The 24,434-nt window shown below is 46.5% G+C and overlaps 2 protein-coding genes across 2 annotated transcripts in view; both read left to right on the top strand.

The window, feature by feature from the left end:
* Window positions 1-3,341: 3,341 nt before the first annotated feature.
* LOC109884087 (probable vesicular acetylcholine transporter-B) lies at window positions 3,342-6,367 on the top strand. The gene has a single exon (XM_020476093.2). The coding sequence runs from the start codon at window positions 3,949-3,951 to the stop codon at window positions 5,539-5,541; it is 1,593 nt and encodes a 530-aa protein (XP_020331682.1). The 5' UTR covers window positions 3,342-3,948; the 3' UTR covers window positions 5,542-6,367.
* A 1,955-nt stretch (window positions 6,368-8,322) lies between these two features.
* Window positions 8,323-24,434, top strand: part of LOC109883100 (choline O-acetyltransferase-like) — a 55,154-nt gene continuing 39,042 nt past the window's right edge. The window contains 4 exon segments of the mRNA XM_031804595.1: window positions 8,323-8,436; window positions 10,356-10,547; window positions 20,474-20,555; window positions 20,558-20,591. Of these exon segments, the coding sequence (XP_031660455.1) occupies window positions 8,389-8,436; window positions 10,356-10,547; window positions 20,474-20,555; window positions 20,558-20,591 (356 nt within the window). The 5' untranslated portion in view covers window positions 8,323-8,388.

Raw genomic sequence — 24,434 nt, 5'->3', positions numbered from 1 at the left:
TAGATTCCTGGAATCAGGACGGAAAAAGTTTTTAAAAAACAAATTCTCCATCCAGGATTTCTGGAAAGTTCTGGAAAGTTACTGAAAAAAGACGATTGTCAATAACAAATGCATTTATAAAGACCTCTAAAACATGTTTGATCAAAAGGGTTAACTGCGGAGCATCTAACCCGCCTGTTTGAAATGTTGCCGGGAGCTGCCTACTCCGTTCTGGGACTGAAACTCTAGTCCATTACCAATGGCTGCACCATGACACATCGGGTACGAGTGCTAAAGAGTGTGCTTACAATCACATCAAGGCTTACATCCTGTACATGAGACATAATAGAACTGTAGTCTTTTTAGTGACCACTAGATTGCACCATTGTCTTGTATATGTGTATAGTAACTAAGTGCCTACTCCTGAAGCCTGCTCCCTTCAGAAACAGGCTATTTAGTTACTATGCAATCTCAACGCTCTATGGCAGAGAAAAATACTCGCTTTGTGTGCATGAATGACGTAACACTCTGGGATTTCCTGACCTGGCGTGGGATAATAAATCGTTTAACCTGAGAATGTTTGAAATAACTGTCAGTTAGTGTAGGTTATGTCGTTTAATTCGTGTGCGTTTTAAATTCTACTTCATATCAATCTGGAGAGAATTTGACGCTGTGTAGAGAAATATTCTACTGATTTGATCACTTTACAGGTCCAAATGCGGAGCCCGTCTGGCTGCTCACTGGAAGGGAGCTGTTCACTGCGCCGTGGTGCTGAAACGTTTGGGACGCCGCTCATCCGGGCGCCAAAACCACTATCATCCCAGAGCAAGCACAAGATACGTGGCATGGAGGGTAACGATGAGACAGGGCTTCATTTTAATTAAATGACACGACACACGATACATTTCTCTGTAACTCAACCTGGTCTCAGAGCGTTACATATTATTATGTACGTAAATCCGTGACACTTCATTTAGTTTGATATGTTTCTTTTTTTTTACCCCTTTTTCTCCCCAATTTCGTGGTTTCCAATTGTTTTTAGTAGCTACTATCTTGTCTCATCGCTACAACTCCCGTACGGGCTCGGGAGAGACGAAGGTTGAAAGTCATGCGTCCTCCGATACACAACCCAACCAAGCCGCACTGCTTCTTAACACAGCACGCATCCAACCCGGAAGCCAGCCGCACCAATGTGTCGGAGGAAACACTGTGCACCTGGCAACCTTGGTTAGCGCGCACTGCGCCCGGCCCGCTACAGGAGTCGCTGGTGCGCGATGAGACAAGGACATCCCTACCGACCAAGCCCTCCCTGACCCGAACGACGCTGGGCCAATTGTGCGTCGCCCCATGGACCTCCCGGTCGCGGCCGGTTACGACAGTTGTGCCAAAGTCTCTGATGGCACAGCTGGCGCTGCAGTACAGCGCCCTTAACCACTGCGCCACCCGGGAGGCCCATGATATGTTTCTTATGGTATGTATACATTTGTGGATGTCCATCACCAATTTCGTGTGATACGATACAAATTACAATTTGTATTATATGTCACGAATTTGCTAAATATACCATGGCTAGGGGCTTGGAGTTAAGGTTAGGGTTAAATTTAGGAGTTAGTAGGTTAAAGGGTTATTAAGGTTAGGGTTATGGGACGGGTTAAGTTTAGGGTTATGGGAAGCGTTAGCTAACATGCTAAGTAGTTTAGTTGCAAAGTAGCAAGTAGTTGAAAAGTTGCTAATTAGCTAAAGTTGTCCATGATGAGATTTGAACTCCCAACCTTTGGGTTGCTAGACATTCTTATTCTACACCTACCCATCCACCCCGAACAACCCCCCTCCTTTCATTTTTTGCCTTAAGTAACCATCTGTCCTATGAACCATACCAAACATAATCATGTTAAATGGACTGTCTCGGATTTACATACCGAATAATACAAAATGCTCTGAGACCAGGTTGTGTAACTAGTAGGCGTACATCTGCAACTACGTAACAAACTATCCAAACACAAGAAAGAACCGGTGAAGCTGCGTATTATTTACTGTTTATTCGGAAAGTATTCAGACCCCTTTCCTTTCCCTTTTTCCACATTTTGTTACGTTACAGCCTTAATTCTAAAATGGATTATAAATATACATTTTTTTCCCCCTCATCAATCTACACACAATAACCCACAATGACAAAGTGAAAACATATATTTTTTTTAAATATATTTTTGCACATTTATTTAAAAAAAGTTAAAAAACAGAAAGACATTATTTACATGATTTATTATTTTAGTATTCAAGCCTTTATTTGTCCCATTCTTCTCTGCAGATCCTCTCAAGCTCTGTCAGGTTGGATGGGGAGCTCTGTCAGGTTGGATGGGGAGCTCTGTCAGGTTGGATGGGGAGCTCTGTCAGGTTGGATGGGGAGCTCTGTCAGGTTGGATGGGGAGCTCTGTCAGGTTGGATGGGGAGCTCTGTCAGGTTGGATGGGGAGCTCTGTCAGGTTGGATGGGGAGCTCTGTCAGGTTGGATGGGGAGCTCTGTCAGGTTGGATGGGGAGCTCTGTCAGGTTGGATGGGGAGCTCTGTCAGGTTGGATGGGGAGCTCTGTCAGGTTGGATGGGGAGCTCTGTCAGGTTGGATGGGGAGCTCTGTCAGGTTGGATGGGGAGCTCTGTCAGGTTGGATGGGGAGCTCTGTCAGGTTGGATGGGGAGCTCTGTCAGGTTGGATGGGGAGCGTCACTGCACAGCTATTTACAGGTTCAGTATTATGTTGTTACATTCATGTTTAATATATGGCAATATTATATATTATTATATTATGATAATATAAGCGGACAATAGGCTATGATTGCCTGTATGGCAACATAAAGTATACACGTCAGGTAGTAAATATTTTACATTTAAAAAATGGCTGTAGGTATCAATATTTATTTTGGATGTTTTAGGTTATATTGGAAAGATTGCTGTGACTGGATCAATGAATACTTTTTTTCAACAAAGCCAAATCCACAAACTAAGGTTAGTCTTCTCGATTTTAAATAACGATACCCTTTAAATAACGATACCCATAGGCCTAATTAGACATATATTAGTTATTTTCCAGATATCCTCTATATTGCCAGTATATTAATCTATGGTGATTAAAGAATTGTAAAGAAACAGTGACACGTTCAATCATTGATATTAGGCTTACAATGTAGGCCTCAACATATGGAATGTTACGGAATATACGTTTAAGTACTTCAGGAAACTCAAGGGTTAAGCAGTGTGTACTGCTGGGAGGGCTTTCCTGCGCTCGTGTATGGAGGAGTCGTGATGACGCTCACTAATGCAATTTTCTGAATTAGCATAAAGGACGCAACTGGCAAAGGATCCACTTGGGGCCAAGTTGGTGATGCGTCACAGCCCTTGGTGAAATTGAGAGAGAGGGGGGAAAATAAACCCCAAAAAATATCGACAGACCTGCGAGTCAATGCGTAAGTACCAATGGCAACGAAGCCATTCCTGATCTCAGAACGGAACACAAACGTGCTACAGGTGATACAGTAGGAGATATGAGCATTGGAATCGGACATATAGGGTCCCAAGTTCCATAACAACTTCTAAAAACGTTTCCATAGAAACTTGACATGGAGTATTAGAGGTTGAAGTCTTTACACCGTGTAGAGAAGAGCACAAAATATTTCACCACTTCACTACTCTGGACCATGAAACAGCGCCTAATGTGAGCGCAAGGGGGGTGAAACAAGACCAACCACCGATGAAGCCCGCAGCATCGCGCGCTGTCAGAAAATCACACGGAGGAAAGTTCCAAGCCTGCTACCCTTTTGTCTTTCGCACCGCGTAAGTGAACCAAGAAACAGCTACGTAAATGTTCAAGGATAGTATTATCTGTAGTGCTGAGATTTCTGTATAAGAGAGCAGAGACGAGAGAGGAGAAGAAAACAACACTGCCGTTTTGTATTGACAACAACAATAGCAGATCATCATGGATACAGGGGGGTCCTCCGGGCTGGCCAAATCAGCCGCTGTAAAACTGTCCGAGATGGGAGAAAAAACCAAACAGTTTGGCAACAAAATGAAAGCCCCCGACCACCAAAGACGGATTATTTTAGTCATTGTCTGCGTGGCTCTCCTTCTAGACAATATGCTCTATATGGTTATAGTCCCGATTATTCCCGACTACCTTGCTGATTTAGAGCTTGAGCAAGCAGAGCACGTCCACCTAGTTATACATCAGAATTATTCAATCAACACCACAATGAGCTCAGCCCAAGCTAAAAACAACAGGGACAATTTAGATGTTCAAATAGGAGTACTGTTTGCATCGAAGGCTATCCTGCAGCTTTTAGTGAACCCGTTGTCAGGAACTTTCATAGATCGTGTTGGATACGATATCCCCCTCCTAATCGGACTAACCGTGATGTTCTTCTCTACGTGTATATTTGCTTTTGCTGAGAACTACGCGACGCTGTTTTTCGCCCGTAGTTTACAAGGTCTGGGCTCAGCTTTCGCGGACACCTCAGGAATTGCCATGATAGCAGATAAATACACCGAAGAATCGGAGAGAACTAAAGCCCTCGGTATCGCCCTGGCGTTCATCTCTTTTGGGAGCCTGGTAGCGCCACCCTTTGGGGGTATCCTGTACGAGTTTGCAGGTAAAAGAGTACCGTTTATCGTTCTCGCCGTGGTTTGCCTTATAGACGGGATTCTGCTCTTGACAGTGATCAAGCCGTTCTCGAACAGGACTAGAGACAATATGCCGGTGGGTACCCCCATCTACAAACTAATGGTTGACCCCTACATAGCTGTTGTGGCAGGTGCCCTGACAGTGTGTAATATCCCGCTGGCCTTTCTGGAGCCCACCATAGCCAACTGGATGGAGAGCACCATGCATTCAACTAAGTGGGAAATGGGATTATGTTGGCTGCCTGCTTTCTTCCCACATGTTCTGGGTGTCTACATGACCGTCAAACTGGCTGCTAAGTACCCCAACCTGCAGTGGTTCTATGGAGCCTTAGGTATGGTCATTATCGGGGCCAGCTCGTGCACCATTCCAGCATGCAAAACATTCGGCCAGTTAATCGCCCCGTTGTGCGGCATATGTTTCGGCATCGCTCTCGTGGACACCGCCCTGTTGCCAACTCTTGCCTTTCTGGTCGACGTGCGTCACGTGTCCGTGTACGGCAGCGTCTACGCTTTAGCTGACATCTCCTATTCTGTCGCCTATGCCATGGGTCCTATCGTGGCGGGAAATATAGTGCACAACTATGGGTTTGTCCAACTCAACCTGGGCATGGGCCTCGTCAACGTCCTGTACGCTCCGGCCCTTCTGTTCCTCCGCAACGTGTGCCAAATGAAACCGTCCTACTCTGAGAGAGATAACCTGTTGGTGGACGATGATGAACCCGAGGGTCTGTGTGATACCATGAAAATGGAGGAGCGGAGAGGCAAGAAGAAGGGCTATAGTTCAGCAGGGGACTGCTTGCCTGTGGTGGTGGATGAGAATGGAGGGTTCGACCCGTTTAGAGCACAAACACTCGCCTCTGTAGATGAATTCTCTGGTCCAGAGTACAGTTAGAATATTCAGACTACATCTAGAATACTGTAGCAATACTTAGAACGTCCCCGAATCCATTACCGAGAGTTCGAGAATTTGTACACATTCCGTTCGGATTTAAGTACCTGCCAAAAGAGTGGGGTAGACAGTCACTTCACTCTGTAATGTAGGGCTACTGGTGTACAATATACACATACCAAATCACCTAATCATGATGGTGTGACCCGTTTCCAAAGGGGATTTTATTTTGACTGTAATGTCATGGTCTTTGAACACGTCTTCTATATGTGTAATATGTTTCTTCTGGCCGTCTAATCTGAAAGGTCTAATACAATTCACTGTGTGCGCATAACTACTGCAGAGTATTGTAAAAAGGTAAATAGATAAATGTATGTAAAATGTTATATTGATATGATAAATACACGACCAACTATCAACGCATCACAAAAAATAACTCGTTTTTAGGTTTGTCAACCTATGATTGCATTTATAATTTCGTTGACATATTGACAATCATTTTAATTGACATTTTTGTTAATTGGGGTTTTTCTTTTCCATATCTAATTTCGAAACGTAATTGTGACATCTGTATTTTTCATTGAAGTTATGTTTTCCTGAAAATGTAGTGTATTATATTGGAATGCGTTTTGTACATATGTGAATATTTGCATAGTATATTATAAAATTGTATGTGTGCCTATGCATATTTGAGCGTATGCGTGATGTATGCGTGTATCGTCAAAGCATAAGTATCCGTAATAGCTCAATAACAACTTCCTATATCCTGAGTAGACATATTAACATATGTTAATTTATCGACATATAGTTATAATAAATTGTATTTAAATATAAACGTGTTTTGTGTGTGTCATAATTATTTATAGTGAGATGATTAAACCATATTTTAATCAAACGAAGGTCATAATATTACCAAATAAACAAGTTGATATGAATCCTTATGTAAACTTGCAATCCCCATGTTGAATAGAAGAGATCCACTGGGCACAGACGTCAGTTTAGCGTCTTTTGATTTACATTTGGTTGAGTTGTCAAATAATGTGAATTCGACGTGAAATCAAAAGCAAAGTTCACCGTGTCGTTGGATTGAATGTTAAAAAGTTGAGTAAAAAAAAAAAGAGACGAAATTCCTTGTCCTTTTTCAAATCCAGTCAGTTTTCCGAGATGATTCAACGTCATCACGTTGAATGTTCATGTTGAAATTACATGGAAACAACGTTGATTCAAACAGTTTTTGCCCCATTTGGGACGTTGAAGATAATACACAATATTTTTATCCCGACGGATCCTGAGATAATTTAATTAACAATTTAGTTAGTTAACAATTTAGTCATCTCTGCTACAAACATTATTGGCACAATATGGCACAATATCTGTGAGTAATTTGGACTTTCGAGTAAACGCTTTGCAGTCAGAGATGTGTGAGAAAATGACAGTTACAGGGGTGGATTGTTATTCAACCCATACTGTAAAGATAATCAATGAATTGTTTTGAAGTACGGGTGTTGAATATGATACTTCATCCAACTAATCGTTTCACTGTGGATTTTTATTGATTACATAATTTTGTTCAGTGCAATTACGCACGAGAGCCAGAGAGCGAGAGTGCGTGTGTTGTGGGTGTGTGAGTGAGTGAGAGGGGAGAAAGAGCGAGCAGCGACAGTATGCGAATCACATTCTTATTATTTAGGAATGATGTAGCTCATATATCGTAATGTAAACGTATACTTGGTTCTGCGTAAAGACATAGTGCAACAAGCTGGCTCCCAGCACTGTCCATTGTTCTGAAAGTTGACATTGTTGCTCTGTGAAAACGCTTCGCAGCTGACGCCTACATGGAGAACGGTTCTAACAATATTGTTCACTCAACAACCAAGTATAGGTAGTCAAGTTATTCTTTGATTTTCAGCTCTCAAACTCGGAAAGCCACCTTATTTCCTAGATCCGACACACTCGATAAAGTCCTACCGGCTACCCTGCTAGTAACAACTACTATTTCAAGATCATTTTCCTACTTTGTCAGAGGTGGTCAGGGGCAAGGCAAGCTGTCAAATAATATGTTCCACAAATAGATTTCGATGGGAGGAGTTTGCTGCCTGCGGGGGTAAGTACCCACTGGGCACAAACTGGTTGAATAAACGTTGTTTCCACGTCATTTCAATGAAATCACGTTGAACCAACGTGGAATAGACGTTGAATTGACGTCTGTGCCCAGTGAGTAGAGACAAACCCCACCTAGAGCATCTTTACTAAGCAAGTGTTCTCTAAAAGTCAAAGCCTTGCAATGGGTCTGAAGTAGGCGTGGATATCTTGGAGACTGAGACAGAGAGGTGAAAGAACATTCCTTCGCGTCAAAGGAGTTCTATGAACACGGATCCGGAACACTGTCATCTAGTTGCAAACATTTTGGACCTCTTCAGGAGAAAAGGATTGCTCAGGTAAGCGGAAATCGTTTTCCTTATCCTCATTATTCACAAGTATGGCTAGTTCAGCAAGTTAACTGATGCATGAAGTGCTTTGTTTGGATGACTTGGAAGGAGACAGCTCGTCGATTAATACTTGTGGAAAGATTGTGTTGGTGGTTATGTAGCCTGTGTTTATACAATAATGTATTATATTTAACAGTGATTCATATTGGCACTAAGGATTTTCGTTTTTAAATCTCACTGATAATTATAACTTCACAGTTACAGTTCTAAGATATAGTCTAATCAATTTCACCGTAATCCTCCTTTTTTCTTCCCCCTGAATGATTTGGATGTACTGGGTTCGTTCAAGAGGTTGAACTTCAACCAACTCTTGAGGGTTTTCAAATTACTTTCACCTGACTGATCCAGACCGGGAAACAGCATGCCTATCGTGGAGAGAGAGCCGCCGAAAGGCCGCAGGGAAAGCTATGTAAGAAACGCTTTTCGTTACATTCGATTTTGTTTCATTCTGAGTGTAATGAAGGATATTCCTTGGTATTTTACCATCAGTTATTCCTTAATATCCTTTATCTCTGCCGGTATATTTAAATGAAGGCTTTATCTGCTTATAAGGTCAGAGACAAATATGTTATTCAGGTGGGTTGCAAAAGCAATAGCTTAATCGATATTCATTTATTGATTTAGAATCCAGCATGTAGAATCACGTTGCTTTGCTTTACTTCATTATTTTCATACTGTTGCTGTTTTGTAACATGGTTATTTGTGACTGGCAACATACCATTGCTGAAAGGCTATTTTAGGGAATTCGTTTTGTATAGTAATTGTATAGTCTACAAAATTATGTATTTATTGTTACAAATTCGGCTTGCTCTTTTTTAAATATATTTTTTTATACATTTAGTGAGAAGGGATTTTCATAAGTGGATTACAGAACTAACGCACTGATTTTATCATTGGAAAAAGTATGGAGCAACAACCTTGTCAACCACTGCTAATGTAACAGATACAGGCGCTGTCCGTGGTGCTGAAAAGTATGGGAGCAACAACCTTGTCAACCACTGCTAGTGTAACAGATACAGGCGCTGTCCGTGGTGCTGAAAAGAGGATGGTTTTGAAACGCGAATATTTCTACTGTGTCCTCGTGCTGACCGCTAGGGGCAAGAACTAGAGAATTGACAGGCTGGAAGTACTACACTTGTATTATCCCAAATGGAAACTATCAAAACAAGTGATGCAGAATAAAATTTGACTATGTCACACTACCTACCAAAAGGAAAGAGTTGTAAACCGTGATAGGCCTACAATGCACTCAAATTACTTTTCAAATTCTAAACCTATTACATGTAAAGGCCAATTTATCCAGGCTGTTTTGTAGGAAGATACCAACTAAATCACCAAAGAAGATGCAGTCCCCGTGCATAATTGTAGCAACAGAGATACACATTCTGCGAATTGTGAGAAATCCCATGGTGAAGTAATCTGGGAAGTCAAAAGGGTTCTCAACAATTAACTTTTCCGTTGCCCGAGCAGTTTAGCCTATGCTACCAGAAAGTACCTAGCAACATTGGTTTAGGTTATGATGAATATGAACGAAGCACGTGCCCACGGAGTGAAACTTCAGTTGCCGACTGGGGGATCAATTAAGTAAGCCTAAATTCAATTGAATTCAGAACGAACCGATTCTAATGTATCTCCCCGAGAGTGGCCATTTTCTTGGAGCAAATTCCGAGTTATAACATTACCAACCTATGCGTTCAATCATACCTGATTCACATTTGATGTAGGTAACCCACTCTCACAAGTTACATTGACCACAATGACAGACGGATTCCAACACATCGGACCCAACAAACAAATTATTAATCAACACAGTAACTCCGTAAACATTTAATTAGCATTTTATTCAATATAAAATAACCTTAGCTGTTTCGATCAAAGGCATAATTTTCGTTTCCCACAGGACGCTGTAAAATTCATTCTCGACGTGGCTTCAAGCGGTTTGAATTAATAATTTACTCAGGTTCTATGAATGCAAGCTTTAAAGATACACTTCAGGAAGCAAATACGAGCTGTAATGCTCCGACTAATGAATAAATGCCTACAGACAGGACAACAGCTTCCTTACACTGATGAACACATGTTGTCCTTTTGGGTGCAGCCTCAATGAGTCCAATGTTTATCCCAATCATTACAATAACTGCCTGCCCTTTGGGGTATAGGCTTGGTTAATGTACAGTAACACACATTTGTTGCCACTTACTGATGTAAAAAGAGCTTTATGAATAAATTGGATAGATTGATTAATTGCTTGATAGATGAGAGAGAAGAGAGGAGAGAGAGAGAGAGAGAGAGAGAGAGTGATTGATTGATTGATCTCCACGACTCTAGGTCCTGCCCAAGGTGCCTGTCCCACCCCTGAAGCAGACCCTGGACATGTACCTGACCAGTATTAAACACCTGGTGAAGGAGGAACAGTACCAGAAGACTAAATCCATTGTGGGGAAGTTTGGAGAACCAGGCGGCACTGGAGAGCTGCTGCAGGAGAAGCTACTGGAGAAGAGCATCAACACACACAACTGGGTAAACTCCCTCCCTCGCTCAGACAAACGGGCATCTCAAATGGCATCCTATTGCCTAGATAGTGCACTACATTTAACCAGAGTCCATAGGGGTATGGTCAGAGCTAGTGTGCCCTAAAGGGAATAAGGTGGTGTTTGGGAGGCAGACAAGACCCTCTAGCAACTCTAAGCATTCAAATCCATGGGTATTCTGTTAGCAGTATGGGAGTAATGAGCGATCTATTGTCTCTCCATGCTAGGTTTGTACTGTATTGAAAACAGAAGCCAGATCTGGTGTGGGGTGGGAATATTCAGATCTGGTGTGGAGTGGGATGCACTTTACCCTTCTAGATGTGTAAAGCACGCAAAGGCAGTCTACCATCGATCTAGTGTATACTTCAACTGTTACGTGGAGTGAAAAAGGGGAACCCAATTGCAGACTCAGACGAGGAGACTGGGATGAAGTAACTAAGGTATTTATTGAAACAGAAGGGGGAGATGGAGTGCAGGTCAGAGGAAGCTTGGGCGGGTTACTGGAAACCAGGTGCGTAGGCTGAGGCTGGAGCGAGAGGGGTTGGGACAGGGTAAGCAGGTCAGGAGGGGAATCCAAGGGAGTAGTAGAGTGTGGAATCCAGGACAGAGTAGCAGGATGACGAGACGTGGGACTGGAGACAGGGACCAGAGTCAGAGCGGGCAGAACTGTAGCGGAGAGGAAAACAGCGTCAGGAAAGGAAAACAGGCACGACAGGACAACAGGATCTGAATAGTAACTAACGGCTAGAAACGTAGACCTACTGAGCAGAGATTACGATCTGGCAGTGTGGAAGTAGCAGGGCTGGTAGGACTGAGTATTTGTAGAGTTCTTGATTATGGAACAGGTTGCAGCTGGTGGGGATCTACTCTGACTCCAGCACACCTGTCTCCACTCACACAATCACACAGAGAGGGAGAGGGAGAAGGAGAGGGAGAAGGAGAGGGAGAGGGGGAGAGGGAGAGAGTACTGAGGGAGTGGCAGCAGGTCAAGGAGACACAGAAGGAGTAGTAGAGTGCGTTGCAGGAGCAGATGTGACAGTACTCCCCCCTCTACGGGCGCCTTAGAACCAGGCTTATTTGGGTGTGAGGTATAGAAATCCCGTAAGAGGGAGGGGTCCAGAATGTGATGGCAGGGCACCCAGCAGCATCCCTTAGGCCCGTATCCCTCTCAGTCCACCAGGTACTGCCATCCACGATCCCGATGGTTCACGTCCAGAAGCCGCCGGACGGTATAGGCAGGATGGTCATCGATGAGCCGAGGGGGTGGAGGAGCTGTGCAGGAGGAGACAGGGGACTGGAGCAGACAGGTTTAGTCAGGGATACATGGAAGGTAGGATGGATCCTGAGAGAGGCTGGGAGTTTCAGGCTCACCGCAGAGGGGTTAATGACACGGTCAATTTCAAAGGGACCAATGAATCGGGGGGAAAGTTTCTTCGATGCCACCTTCAATGGCTGGTCCTTCGATGAGAGCCATACCTTTTGACCTGGGGTTTAGACTGGAGCGGAGGCCCGGCCACGGTTGGCTTGGTACTGGGTCCAGTCGGAGGCAAGAAGGGCAGCCTGGGCCTATCTCCAGGTACGGTGACAATGGCGCAGATGGTCCTGGACAGAGGGAACTGCAATCTCAACCTCTTGAACAGGGAACAAGGGAAGTTGGTAACCCAGAGCACACTCAAAGGGTGACATACCCGATGAGGAGTTGGTGAGGGTGTTGTGAGCATATTCAACCCAGGGTAGCTGAGCTCTCCAGGGGGAAGGGTTAGCAGAAGTCATGCAGCGTAGGGCAGTCTCCATCTCTTGGTTGGCCTGGTCTGGCCATTGGTCTGGGGGTGATATCCAGAAGAAAGCCTGACATTGATACCAAGAGCTCAACAGAAGGATCTCCATACCTGGGATGTAAACTGGGGTCCCCTGTCGGAAACGATGTCAGTGGGGATACAATGCAAACAAAACACATGGGATACTAACAGGTCTGCAGTGTCCTTGGAGGACGGGAGCTCGGAGAGGGGAATGAAGTAAGACATTTTGGAAAATCTGTCACTAATGGTGAGGATTACGGAGTTACCATTAGATGGGGGAAGGCCAGTGAAAAAGTCCAGAGCTATGTGTGACAAGGGGTGACTGGGTATGGGAAGAGGGCGGAGCAGACTGGAAGTGGGTTTAGTTGAGGTTTTGTTCCGGGCACAAACTGAACAGGTCCGAGACAAACTCCAGGACGTCTTTCTCTCCATGGTGGGCCACCAAAATCACTGATGCAAAAAAGGTAAGGGTGACAGGTGAGGTGGGTAGAATGGCCCCACTGAAGAACAGAGCATTACACAATATGGAACAAACAGAGCATTACAAGGACCATTAGCCGGCTGGTTTTGCTGAGCCTGGGGTATACGGGACTCAATCTGTCACGTGACGGCGGCAACCTTGCAGGTGGATGGCACAATGGCTTCTGGCTTGGTAGCCGTGTTGTCGGTGGTGAACTGGCGAGAGAGGGCATCAGGCATTGGTATTCTTCGAATCGAGGTGATAAGTGAGTGTGAAATTTAATCTACCTAAGAACAAGGCCCACCTGACTTGCCGGGATTTCAGACGTTTGGCGGTCTGGATGTAGGACAGGTTGTTATGGTCAGTCCACACGATGAAGGGGGTTACAAAAGCCCTCCAGCCAGTGACGCCATTCCTCCAGAGACATCTTATCGACAGGAGTTCCCGGTTTCCGATGTCAAAATTCCCCTGCTGGTGAGAGCTTACGGAAAAAGAATGCACATGGGTGGATCTTCTGATCAGAGGGGAACGTTGAGACAGAACAGCACCTATCCCAGTGTCAGAGGAGTCCACCTCCATGATGAACTGGAGTCCTGGGTCTGGCTGAGAGAGGACCGAAGCGGAGGTGAAGCGACGCTTGAGTTCCAGGAATGCTGCCTCTGTCTCAGGAGTCCAGTGGAACGGAGTGGAGGTGGTGGTGTGAGGTGCTGCCAGATGGCTGTAGTTGTGGGTTGAAACGTCTGTAAAATGTGCAAACCCCAGGAAACGCTGTAGCTGGTTCAGGTTGGAGGGCACAGGCCACTCTGTGACTGCCATGACCTTGGTGGGGTCCATACGTAACTGTCCCTGTGCAGTAATATAACCCAGGAAAGACTGTAGCTGGTTCAGGTTGGAGGGCGCAGGCCACTCTGTGACCGTGGTGAGGTCCATACGTAACTGTCCCTGTGCAGTAATATAACCCAGGAAAGACTGTAGCTGGTTCAGGTTGGAGGGCGCAGGCCACTCTGTGACCGTGGTGAGGTCCATAAATAACTGTCCCTGTGCAGTAATATAACCCAGGAAAGACTGTAGCTGGTTCAGGTTGGAGGGCGCAGGCCACTCTGTGACCGTGGTGAGGTCCATAAATAACTGTCCCTGTGCAGTAATATAACCCAGGAAAGACTGTAGCTGGTTCAGGTTGGAGGGCGCAGGCCACTCTGTGACCGTGGTGAGGTCCATAAATAACTGTCCCTGTGCAGTAATATAACCCAGGAAAGACTGTAGCTGGTTCAGGTTGGAGGGCGCAGGCCACTCTGTGACCGTGGTGAGGTCCATAAATAACTGTCCCTGTGCAGTAATATAACCCAGGAAAGACTGTAGCTGGTTCAGGTTGGAGGGCGCAGGCCACTCTGTGACCGTGGTGAGGTCCATAAATAACTGTCCCTGTGCAGTAATATAACCCAGGAAAGACTGTAGCTGGTTCAGGTTGGAGGGCGCAGGCCACTCTGTGACCGTGGTGAGGTCCATAAATAACTGTCCCTGTGCAGTAATATAACCCAGGAAAGACTGTAGCTGGTTCAGGTTGGAGGGCGCAGGCCACTCTGTGACCGTGGTGAGGTCCATAAATAACTGTCCCTGTGCAGTAATATAACCCAGGAAAGACTGTAGCTGGTTCAGGTTGGAGGGCGCAGGCCACTCTGTGACCGTGGTGAGGTCCATAAATAACTGTCCCTGTGCAGTAATATAACCCAGGAAAGACTGTAGCTGGTTCAGGTTGGAGGGCGCAGGCCACTCTGTGACCGTGGTGAGGTCCATAAATAACTGTCCCTGTGCAGTAATATAACCCAGGAAAGACTGTAGCTGGTTCAGGTTGGAGGGCGCAGGCCACTCTGTGACCGTGGTGAGGTCCATAAATAACTGTCCCTGTGCAGTAATATAACCCAGGAAAGACTGTAGCTGGTTCAGGTTGGAGGGCGCAGGCCACTCTGTGACCGTGGTGAGGTCCATAAATAACTGTCCCTGTGCAGTAATATAACCCAGGAAAGACTGTAGCTGGTTCAGGTTGGAGGGCGCAGGCCACTCTGTGACCGTGGTGAGGTCCATAAATAACTGTCCCTGTGCAGTAATATAACCCAGGAAAGACTGTAGCTGGTTCAGGTTGGAGGGCGCAGGCCACTCTGTGACCGTGGTGAGGTCCATAAATAACTGTCCCTGTGCAGTAATATAACCCAGGAAAGACTGTAGCTGGTTCAGGTTGGAGGGCGCAGGCCACTCTGTGACCGTGGTGAGGTCCATAAATAACTGTCCCTGTGCAGTAATATAACCCAGGAAAGACTGTAGCTGGTTCAGGTTGGAGGGCGCAGGCCACTCTGTGACCGTGGTGAGGTCCATAAATAACTGTCCCTGTGCAGTAATATAACCCAGGAAAGACTGTAGCTGGTTCAGGTTGGAGGGCGCAGGCCACTCTGTGACCGTGGTGAGGTCCATAAATAACTGTCCCTGTGCAGTAATATAACCCAGGAAAGACTGTAGCTGGTTCAGGTTGGAGGGCGCAGGCCACTCTGTGACCGTGGTGAGGTCCATAAATAACTGTCCCTGTGCAGTAATATAACCCAGGAAAGACTGTAGCTGGTTCAGGTTGGAGGGCGCAGGCCACTCTGTGACCGTGGTGAGGTCCATAAATAACTGTCCCTGTGCAGTAATATAACCCAGGAAAGACTGTAGCTGGTTCAGGTTGGAGGGCGCAGGCCACTCTGTGACCGTGGTGAGGTCCATAAATAACTGTCCCTGTGCAGTAATATAACCCAGGAAAGACTGTAGCTGGTTCAGGTTGGAGGGCGCAGGCCACTCTGTGACCGTGGTGAGGTCCATAAATAACTGTCCCTGTGCAGTACTATAACCCAGGAAAGACTGTAGCTGGTTCAGGTTGGAGGGCGCAGGCCACTCTGTGACCGTGGTGAGGTCCATAAATAACTGTCCCTGTGCAGTAATATAACCCAGGAAAGACTGTAGCTGGTTCAGGTTGGAGGGCGCAGGCCACTCTGTGACCGTGGTGAGGTCCATAAATAACTGTCCCTGTGCAGTAATATAACCCAGGAAAGACTGTAGCTGGTTCAGGTTGGAGGGCGCAGGCCACTCTGTGACCGTGGTGAGGTCCATAAATAACTGTCCCTGTGCAGTAATATAACCCAGGAAAGACTGTAGCTGGTTCAGGTTGGAGGGCGCAGGCCACTCTGTGACCGTGGTGAGGTCCATAAATAACTGTCCCTGTGCAGTAATATAACCCAGGAAAGACTGTAGCTGGTTCAGGTTGGATGGCGCAGGCCACTCTGTGACCGTGGTGAGGTCCATAAATAACTGTCCCTGTGCAGTAATATAACACAGGAAAGACTCTAGCAGCATGGAACTCATGTTTTTCAGCTTTAACCTGTTGACTGTAGGGGGCAGTATTTTGATGTTTGGATGAAAAACGTACCCAAATGAAACTGCCTATTTCTCAGGCCCAGAATCTAGAATATGCATATAATTGTCAGATTAGGATAGAAAACACTCCAAAGTTTCATAAACTGCCAAAATATTGTCTGTGAGTATAACAGAACTGAAATTGCAGGCAAAAACTTGAGGAAAATCCAACCAGGTTGTGCTGTTTTTCCTGAAAGCTCTCTGTTCCATTGCATGCCTTCCCTCCATTTAAAGGGATATCAACCAGATTCCTTTTCCCATGGCTTCCACATGGTGTGAACAGTCTTTAGACATAGTTTTATTCTGAAAAATGAGCGAGAAAGATCCCATCGAGTCAGTGGATGGCTAGGTGCCAGCAGGGTTTTGCATGCGCCAACAGAGTGGAGCAGACATTTTCTTTCTCTCTCCTATTGAAGAAGCTACAGTCCGGTTTAAATATTATCGATCATTTATTGTAAAAACAACCTGAGGATTGATTATAAAAACGTTTGACATGTTTCTACGAACTTTACGGATACTATTTGGAATTTTCATCTGCCTGGTTGTGACCACTCGAGCCTGTGGATTTCTGAACATAACGCGCCAACCTAATGGATGTATTTTGGATATAAAAATAATCTTTATGGAACAAAAGCAACATTTATTGTGTAACTGGGAGTCTCGTGAGTGCAAACATCCGAAGATCATCAAAGGTAAACGATTAATTTTATTGCTTTTCTGACTTTCGTGACCAATCTACTTTGCTGCTAGCTGTTTGTAATGTTTTATCTGCTGAGAGAGATGTCCTTACATAAACGCTTGGTATGCTTTCGCCGAAAAGCTTTTTTGAAATCTGACACGCCAGGTGGATTAACAACAAGCTAAGCTGTGGTTTGCTATATTGCACTTTTGATTGAATGAAAATGAAATATTTTTTGTAATTTAATTTGAATTTGGCGCTCTGCAATTCAGCGGATGTTGACAAAAATGATTCCCGCGTGCGTCAAGAAGTTTAACAAAAAGCTTATTCTCCAACAGCCGTTGAAGAACTTGGCGAAGGTGTTGCTGGTGAGCCTCAGGGTCCTTGGGAAAAAATCATGATGTCATCTAAATAGACAAAAACGAAACGTCCAATCACAACCCTCAGCGCATCATCGACTAGGTTATAGGAAAACAGCAGGGGCGTTAGTAAGACCAAAACGCATGACTAAATACTCAGTGACCCAGTTGTGCGTTGAATGCAGTCTTCCACTTGTCCCCGTCTCTTATTCGGACAAGGTGGAAGGCATTCCGGAGGTCAAGTTTGGTAAACACCGTGGCACCATGGAGGGGGTTAAAAGCAGAGCTGATGGGTGGCAAGGGGTACTTGTTCTTAACACGGAAGTCTATGCACGTCCTCAGGGACCCATCCTACTTCTTCACAAAGAAAAACCCAGCACCCACCGAGGAGGAAGTTGGCTTGATAAGTCCTGCAGCCAGAGAGGTTAAACAACCGGCTACTGGGGAGAGGAGCTCCAGGATGGAGGTCAAGGGCGCAGTTGTACGGCCGATGCTTGCTGAACACAGGAGCTAGGTCATGATACTCGGGAGGAACTGATGACAGATCCTGAGGTTCTGGAATGAACTGGGGCACAGACAAGGCAGGGGGAAGGGCAGAATATAAACAATTAGAGTGACAAAATGAACAAGTGGTTACCTTTCTGGCGGTCCAGTCAATCTGTGGGTTGAGTAGCTTTAACCATGGATGGCCAAGAACAATGGGAGAGTAAGGACAGTCGATTGTGTGGAAACTGATATTTTCATGGTGATTTCCAGAGAGACGCAGGATGACAAGGACGGTTCTCTCCCAGACACGGGTGAGGAGCTGTCCATTGAGAGCGTTGGCATCGAGGGGTGAATCGAGTGGGTCCAGGCCCAACTGGGTAACAAAACCTTGGTCCAGGAAGCTCTCGTCGGCTCCCAAATCGATGAGAGCAGACAGGAAAAGCCTGGCTCTGCCACACAAGGTTGCCTTCAAACAGGGGTCTGGGGGAAGATGGGCAGGCGATTTGTCTTTTCAGTATATCTCCCACTACTGCCGAGCCCCCTCTTTTGCTGGATGCAGGGTTGGGTTCAGGATCTGGACGAGCCAGAGGATGGGATGCAGTCGGAGAAGGAGGACAAGGCACTGAAGCAGATGTTATGGGATATGCAACCCTACCTACCCTCTCCCTCTGACGCTCACGGAGACGGTTGTCGATGCGGATAGCGAGTTCATCAAGTCCCTCAGGCTCATCCGTGGACAACAACTCGACCATGAGGGTCTCAGTAAGCGCGTTCCGGAATGCTCCCTGAAGGGCCTCCTCATTCCAGGTGCTTTCAGCGGCGAGGGTGCAGAACTCACTCGCCATCTCAGCAACACTATGGGGGCCTTGACGGAAGGACAGGAGTCTTTTAGCAGCATCCTTACCGCAGACCGATTGGTCGAATACTTTTTTCACCTCCTCTATGAATCTGGAGTAGGAGAAGCAGATGGGGGACTGTCTCTCCCACACCACCGTGTCCAAGGAAAGCTCTGCTCCACAGAGGCAGCCAATCAGAAAGGAAGTCTTGGCCCATTCGCTAGCATAAGAGTAGGGCTGTTGCTAAAATACTAGTGAACGTAATACCAAAAATGCTCTGCAAGCTCCGAGGTTGCCATCGTAACGCTCGGGAGTCAGAACAAACGTCTCTCGGAGCAGAGGAGAAGGACTTGGAACTGGTTATGAGCTCTGGGCGAAGGGTCAGCCCTGTAGGTCAGACAGGCTCTGTGAAAACTCCTTGATGTGCTCCAGAAGGGTCTTCGGGGCTTGGTCATGTTGTTCAAGCAGGGCACCTTGGCCGGCGAGGAATTGGAGGAGAGTAGCAGATTCTGCTGGGTTCATCTCTTTGGCCAGATTGTACTGTTACGTGGAGTGGAACAGGGGAACCCAAGAGCAGACTCAGACAAGGAGACTGGGATGAAGTAACCAAGGTAGGTATTGAAAAACAGGGGGGAGATGTGCAGGTCAGGGGAAGCTCGGGCGGGTTACTGGAAACCAGGTGCGGAGGCTGGAGCGAGAGGGGTTGAGACAGGGTAGGCAGGTCTGGAGGCTGAGGCTGGAGCGATGGGGGTTGGGACAGGGTAAGCACGTCTGGAGGGGAATCCAGGACAGAGTAGTAGAGTGGGGAATCCAGGACAGAGTAGTAGAGTGGAGAATCCAGGGCAGAGTAGTAGAGTGGGGAATCCAGGACAGAGTAGTAGAGTGGAGAATCCAGGGCAGAGTAGTAGAGTGGAGAATCCAGGACAGAGTAGTAGAGTGGAGAATCCAGGACAGAGTAGCAGAGTGGGGAATCCAGGACAGAGTAGTAGAGTGGGGAATCCAGGACAGAGTAGTAGAGTGGGGAATCCAGGACAGAGTAGTAGAGTGGAGAATCCAGGGCAGAGTAGTAGAGTGGAGAATCCAGGACAGAGTAGTAGAGTGGAGAATCCAGGACAGAGTAGCAGAGTGGGGAATCCAGGACAGAGTAGTAGAGTGGGGAATCCAGGACAGAGTAGTAGAGTGGGGAATCCAGGACAGAGTAGTAGAGTGGGGAATCCAGGACAGAGTAATATCCTTTTATAGCCCATCGGAGACCTGTCCATACAGACTGTCCTTTTATAGCCCATCGGTGTCCTGTCCATACAGACTGTCCTTTTAAAACCCATTGGAGACCTGTCCATACAGAGTCTCCACACTGTGATTAAAAACACAATCAACACCATAATGGCCCAATAGACTTGGACCATCAATAACAGATGGCATTGGAAAGAGGAAAGAACTGAAGCTAATAAAAAGGTGGGGAAATATCTAAACCTGTGGCCATAGATCAATCAGACATGCCACATGGCGTCTGCAAGACCCATCCATCACCAGCCACTCAGATGATCAGTCAGTCCTGAATTAAAGCAGTGAACTGATATCTATCAAACTCCCGCCCCTGCTCCACATTATGATAATCAGTGTGAACATGGTATTTTGTCTCTCTCTCTCTCTGTCTCTCTCTCTCTCTCTCTCTCTCTCTCTCTCTGTCTCTCTCTCTCTCTGTCTCTCTCTCTCTCTCTCTCTCTCTCTCTCTCTCTCTCTGTCTCTCTCTCTCTCTCTCTCTCTCTCTCGTCTCTCTCTCTCTCTCTCTCTCTCTCTCTCTCTCTCTCTCTCTCTCTCTCTCTCTCTCTCTCTCTCTCTCTCTCTCTCTCAGGTATATGACTACTGGCTTGATGATATGTATTTGAATCAGAGATTGGCCCTACCAGTCAACTCCAATCCTGCCATGGTCTTCCCAAACAAGACTTTAGAGATCACAAAGACTCACTCAAGTATGTACAGTACACTTGGTGTCCAAAATACATAAAATACATTTCATATACTTCATATAATTTGTTTTATAAAATAAATGTCATAATCATAACAAAGTCCTTCCTGAATGTGAAATAGCAACTACACAGTAATGAGGGTGCTTCCTTCAATGAGGGGCTGATGATGCAGTCATTTTCTCAATCGGATTAGTGCTGGTTGAATGATCACACATTGAATTACACTTGACAAGAGGGAGTAATGTACATAGTAATCTCTGCACCCAAAAGCAAACAGCTATTCAATGACCGGAGACTATGTACATGAACTACGTTTTCGTAGGAAAAGATTGATGATTTTGAACTGTGTACTTATGAGAGATGGTGACTCTGTACCGGTACCCATGTATATAGCCTCCACATTGACTCTGTACTAGTACCCCCTGTATATAGCCTCCACATTGACTCTGTACCGGCACCCCCTGTATATAGTCTCCACATTGACTCTGTACCGGTACCCCCTGTATATAGCCTCCACGTTGACTCTGTACTGGTACCCCTGTATATAGCCTCCACATTGACTCTGTACTAGTACCCCCTGTATATAGCCTCCACATTGACTCTGTACCGGTACCCCCTGTATATAGTCTCCACATTGACTCTGTACCGGTACCACCTGTATATAGCCTCCACATTGACTCGGTACCGGTACCCCTGTATATAGCCTCCACATTGACTCGGTACCGGTACCACCTGTATATAGCCTCCACATTGACTCGGTACCGGTACCCCCTGTATATAGCCTCCACATTGACTCGGTACCGGTACCCCCGTATATAGCTCACATTGATCTGTAGCGGTCCCCTGTTCTCACATTGACTCTGTACCGTACCCCCCCCCCCCTGTATATAGCCTCCACATTGACTCTGTACCGGTACCCCCCCCCCTGTATATAGCCTCCACATTGACTCTGTACCGGTACCCCCCTGTATATAGCCTCCACATTGACTCTGTACCGGTCCCCTGTATATAGCCTCCACATTGACTCTGTACCGTAATACCCTGTATATAGCCTCCACATTGACTCTGTACCGGTACCCCCTGTATATAGCCTCCACATTGACTCTGTACCGGTACCCCCCCTGTATATAGCCTCCACATTGACTCTGTACCGGTACCCCCTGTATATAGCCTCCACATTGACTCTGTACCGGTACCCCTGTATATAGCCTCCACATTGACTCTGTACCGGTACCACCCCCCTGTATATAGCCTCCACATTGACTCTGTACCGGTACACCCGTGTATATAGCCTCCACATTGACTCTGTACCGGTACCCCCCCTGTATATAGCCTCCACATTGACTCTGTACCGGTACCCACCTGTATATAGCCTCCACATTGACTCTGTACGGTACCACCCTGTATATAGCCTCCACATTGACTCTGTACCGGTACCCCCTGTATATAGTCCTCCACATTGACTCTGTACCGGTACCACCTGTATATAGCCTCCACATTGACTCGGTACCGGTACCCACCTGTATAATAACCTCCACATTGACTCTGTACCGGTACCCCCTGTATATAGCCTCCACATTGACTCTGTACCGGTACCACCTGTATATAGCCTCCACATTGACTCTGTACCGGTACCACCTGTATATAACCTCCACATTGACTCTGTACCGGTACCCCCTGTATATAGGCCTCCACATTGACTCTGTACCGGTACCACCTGTATATAGCCTCCACATTGACTCTGTACCGGTACCACCTGTATATAGCCTCCACATTGACTCTGTACCGGTACCACCTGTATATAGCCTCCACATTGACTCTGTACCGGTAACCCCCCCCCCCCCTGTTATTAGCCTCCACATTGACTCTGTACTAGTACACCCTGTATATAGCCTCCACATTGACTCTGTACCGGTACCCCCTGTATACCTCCACATTGACTCTGTACCGGTACCCCCCCTGTATATAGCCTCCACATTGACTCTGTACCGGTACCCCCCACCCCCCCCCCTGTATATAGCCTCCACATTGACTCTGTACCGGTACCCCCTGTATATAGCCTCCACATTGACTCTGTACCGTACCACCCTGTATATAGCCTCCACATTGACTCTGTACCGGTACCCCCTGTATATAGCCTCCACATTGACTCTGTACCGTACCCCCTGTATATAGCCTCCACATTGACTCTGTACCGTACCCCCCCCTGTATATAGCCTCCACATTGACTCTGTACCGGTACCCCCTGTATATAGCCTCCACATTGACTCTGTACCGGTACCCCCTGTATATAGCCTCCACATTGACTCTGTACCGGTACCCCCCCCTGTATATAGCCTCCACATTGACTCTGTACCGGTACCCCCTGTATATAGCCTCCACATTGACTCTGTACCGGTACCCCCTGTATATAGCCTCCACATTGACTCTGTACTAGTACCCCCTGTAATATAGCCTCCACTGATCTGTACTACCTCCGTTAGAAGCTCCCTGTACGGTACCACCTGTATATAGCCCTCCACATTGACTCTGGTACTAGTACCCCTTATATAGCCGCCACATTGACTCTGTAACTGGTACCCAGCTGTATATAGCCTCCACATTGGACGTCTGTACTAGTTAACCCCTGTATATAGCCTCCACATTGACGCTGTACTAGTACCCCCTGTATATAGCCTCCACATTGACTCTGTGACCGGTACCACCTGTATAATAGCCTGCCACATTGAACTCGTTACTCAGTACACCCCTGTATATAAGCCTCCACATTGACTCTGTAACCAAGCGGTACCCGTATCTGTATATAGCCTCCACATTGGACTCTGTACCTGTACCCACCGGTAATATATGCCTCCACAATTGACTCTGTACTAGTACCCCCCTGTATATAGCCTCCACATTGACTTCTTGTACTAGTACCACCTGTATATAGTCCTCCACATTGACTCTGTACTAGTACCCCCTGTATAGGTAGCCTCACATTGACTCTTTACTAACTACCCTGTATACTAGCCCTGTATATAGCCTCCACATTGACTCTGTACCGGTACCCCCCCTGTATATAGCCTCCACATTGACTCTGTACCGGTACCCCCTGTATATAGCCTCCACATTGACTCTGTACCGGTACCCCCCTGTATATAGCCTCCACATTGACTCTGTACCGTACCCCCTGTATATAGCCTCCACATTGACTCTGTACCGGTACCCCCTGTATATAGCCTCCACATTGACTCTGTACCGGTACCCACCCCCCTGTATATAGCCTCCCATTGACTCTGACTCTGTACCGTTACCCCCACCCCTGTATATAGCCTCCACATTGACTCTGTACCGTACCCCCCTGTATATAGCCTCCACATTGACTCTGTACCGTACCCCTGTATATAGCCTCCACATTGACTCTGTACCGTAATACCCTGTATATAGCCTCCACATTGACTCTGTACCGGTACCACCCTGTATATAGCCTCCACATTGACTCTGTACCGGTACCCCCTGTATATAGCCTCCACATTGACTCTGTACCGGTACCCCCCCTGTATATAGCCCTCCACATTGACTCTGTACCGGTACCCCCTGTATATAGCCTCCACATTGACTCTGTACCGGTACCCACCCCCTGTATATAGCCTCCACATTGACTCTGTACCGTACCCCCTGTATATAGCCTCCACATTGACTCTGTACCGGTACCCCCTGTATATAGCCTCCACATTGACTCTGTACCGTACCCCCCCCCACCCCCTGTATATAGCCTCCACATTGACTCTGTACCGGTACCCCCCTGTATATAGCCTCCACATTGACTCTGTACCGGTACCCCCTGTATATAGCCTCCACATT

This window comes from Oncorhynchus kisutch, linkage group LG25 (assembly GCF_002021735.2).
Source record: "Oncorhynchus kisutch isolate 150728-3 linkage group LG25, Okis_V2, whole genome shotgun sequence".
NCBI classification, from domain to species: Eukaryota; Metazoa; Chordata; class Actinopteri; order Salmoniformes; family Salmonidae; genus Oncorhynchus; species Oncorhynchus kisutch.
Note: the sequence above shows the minus strand (reverse complement) of the source record. Positions and strands in the feature narration are given on the sequence as shown.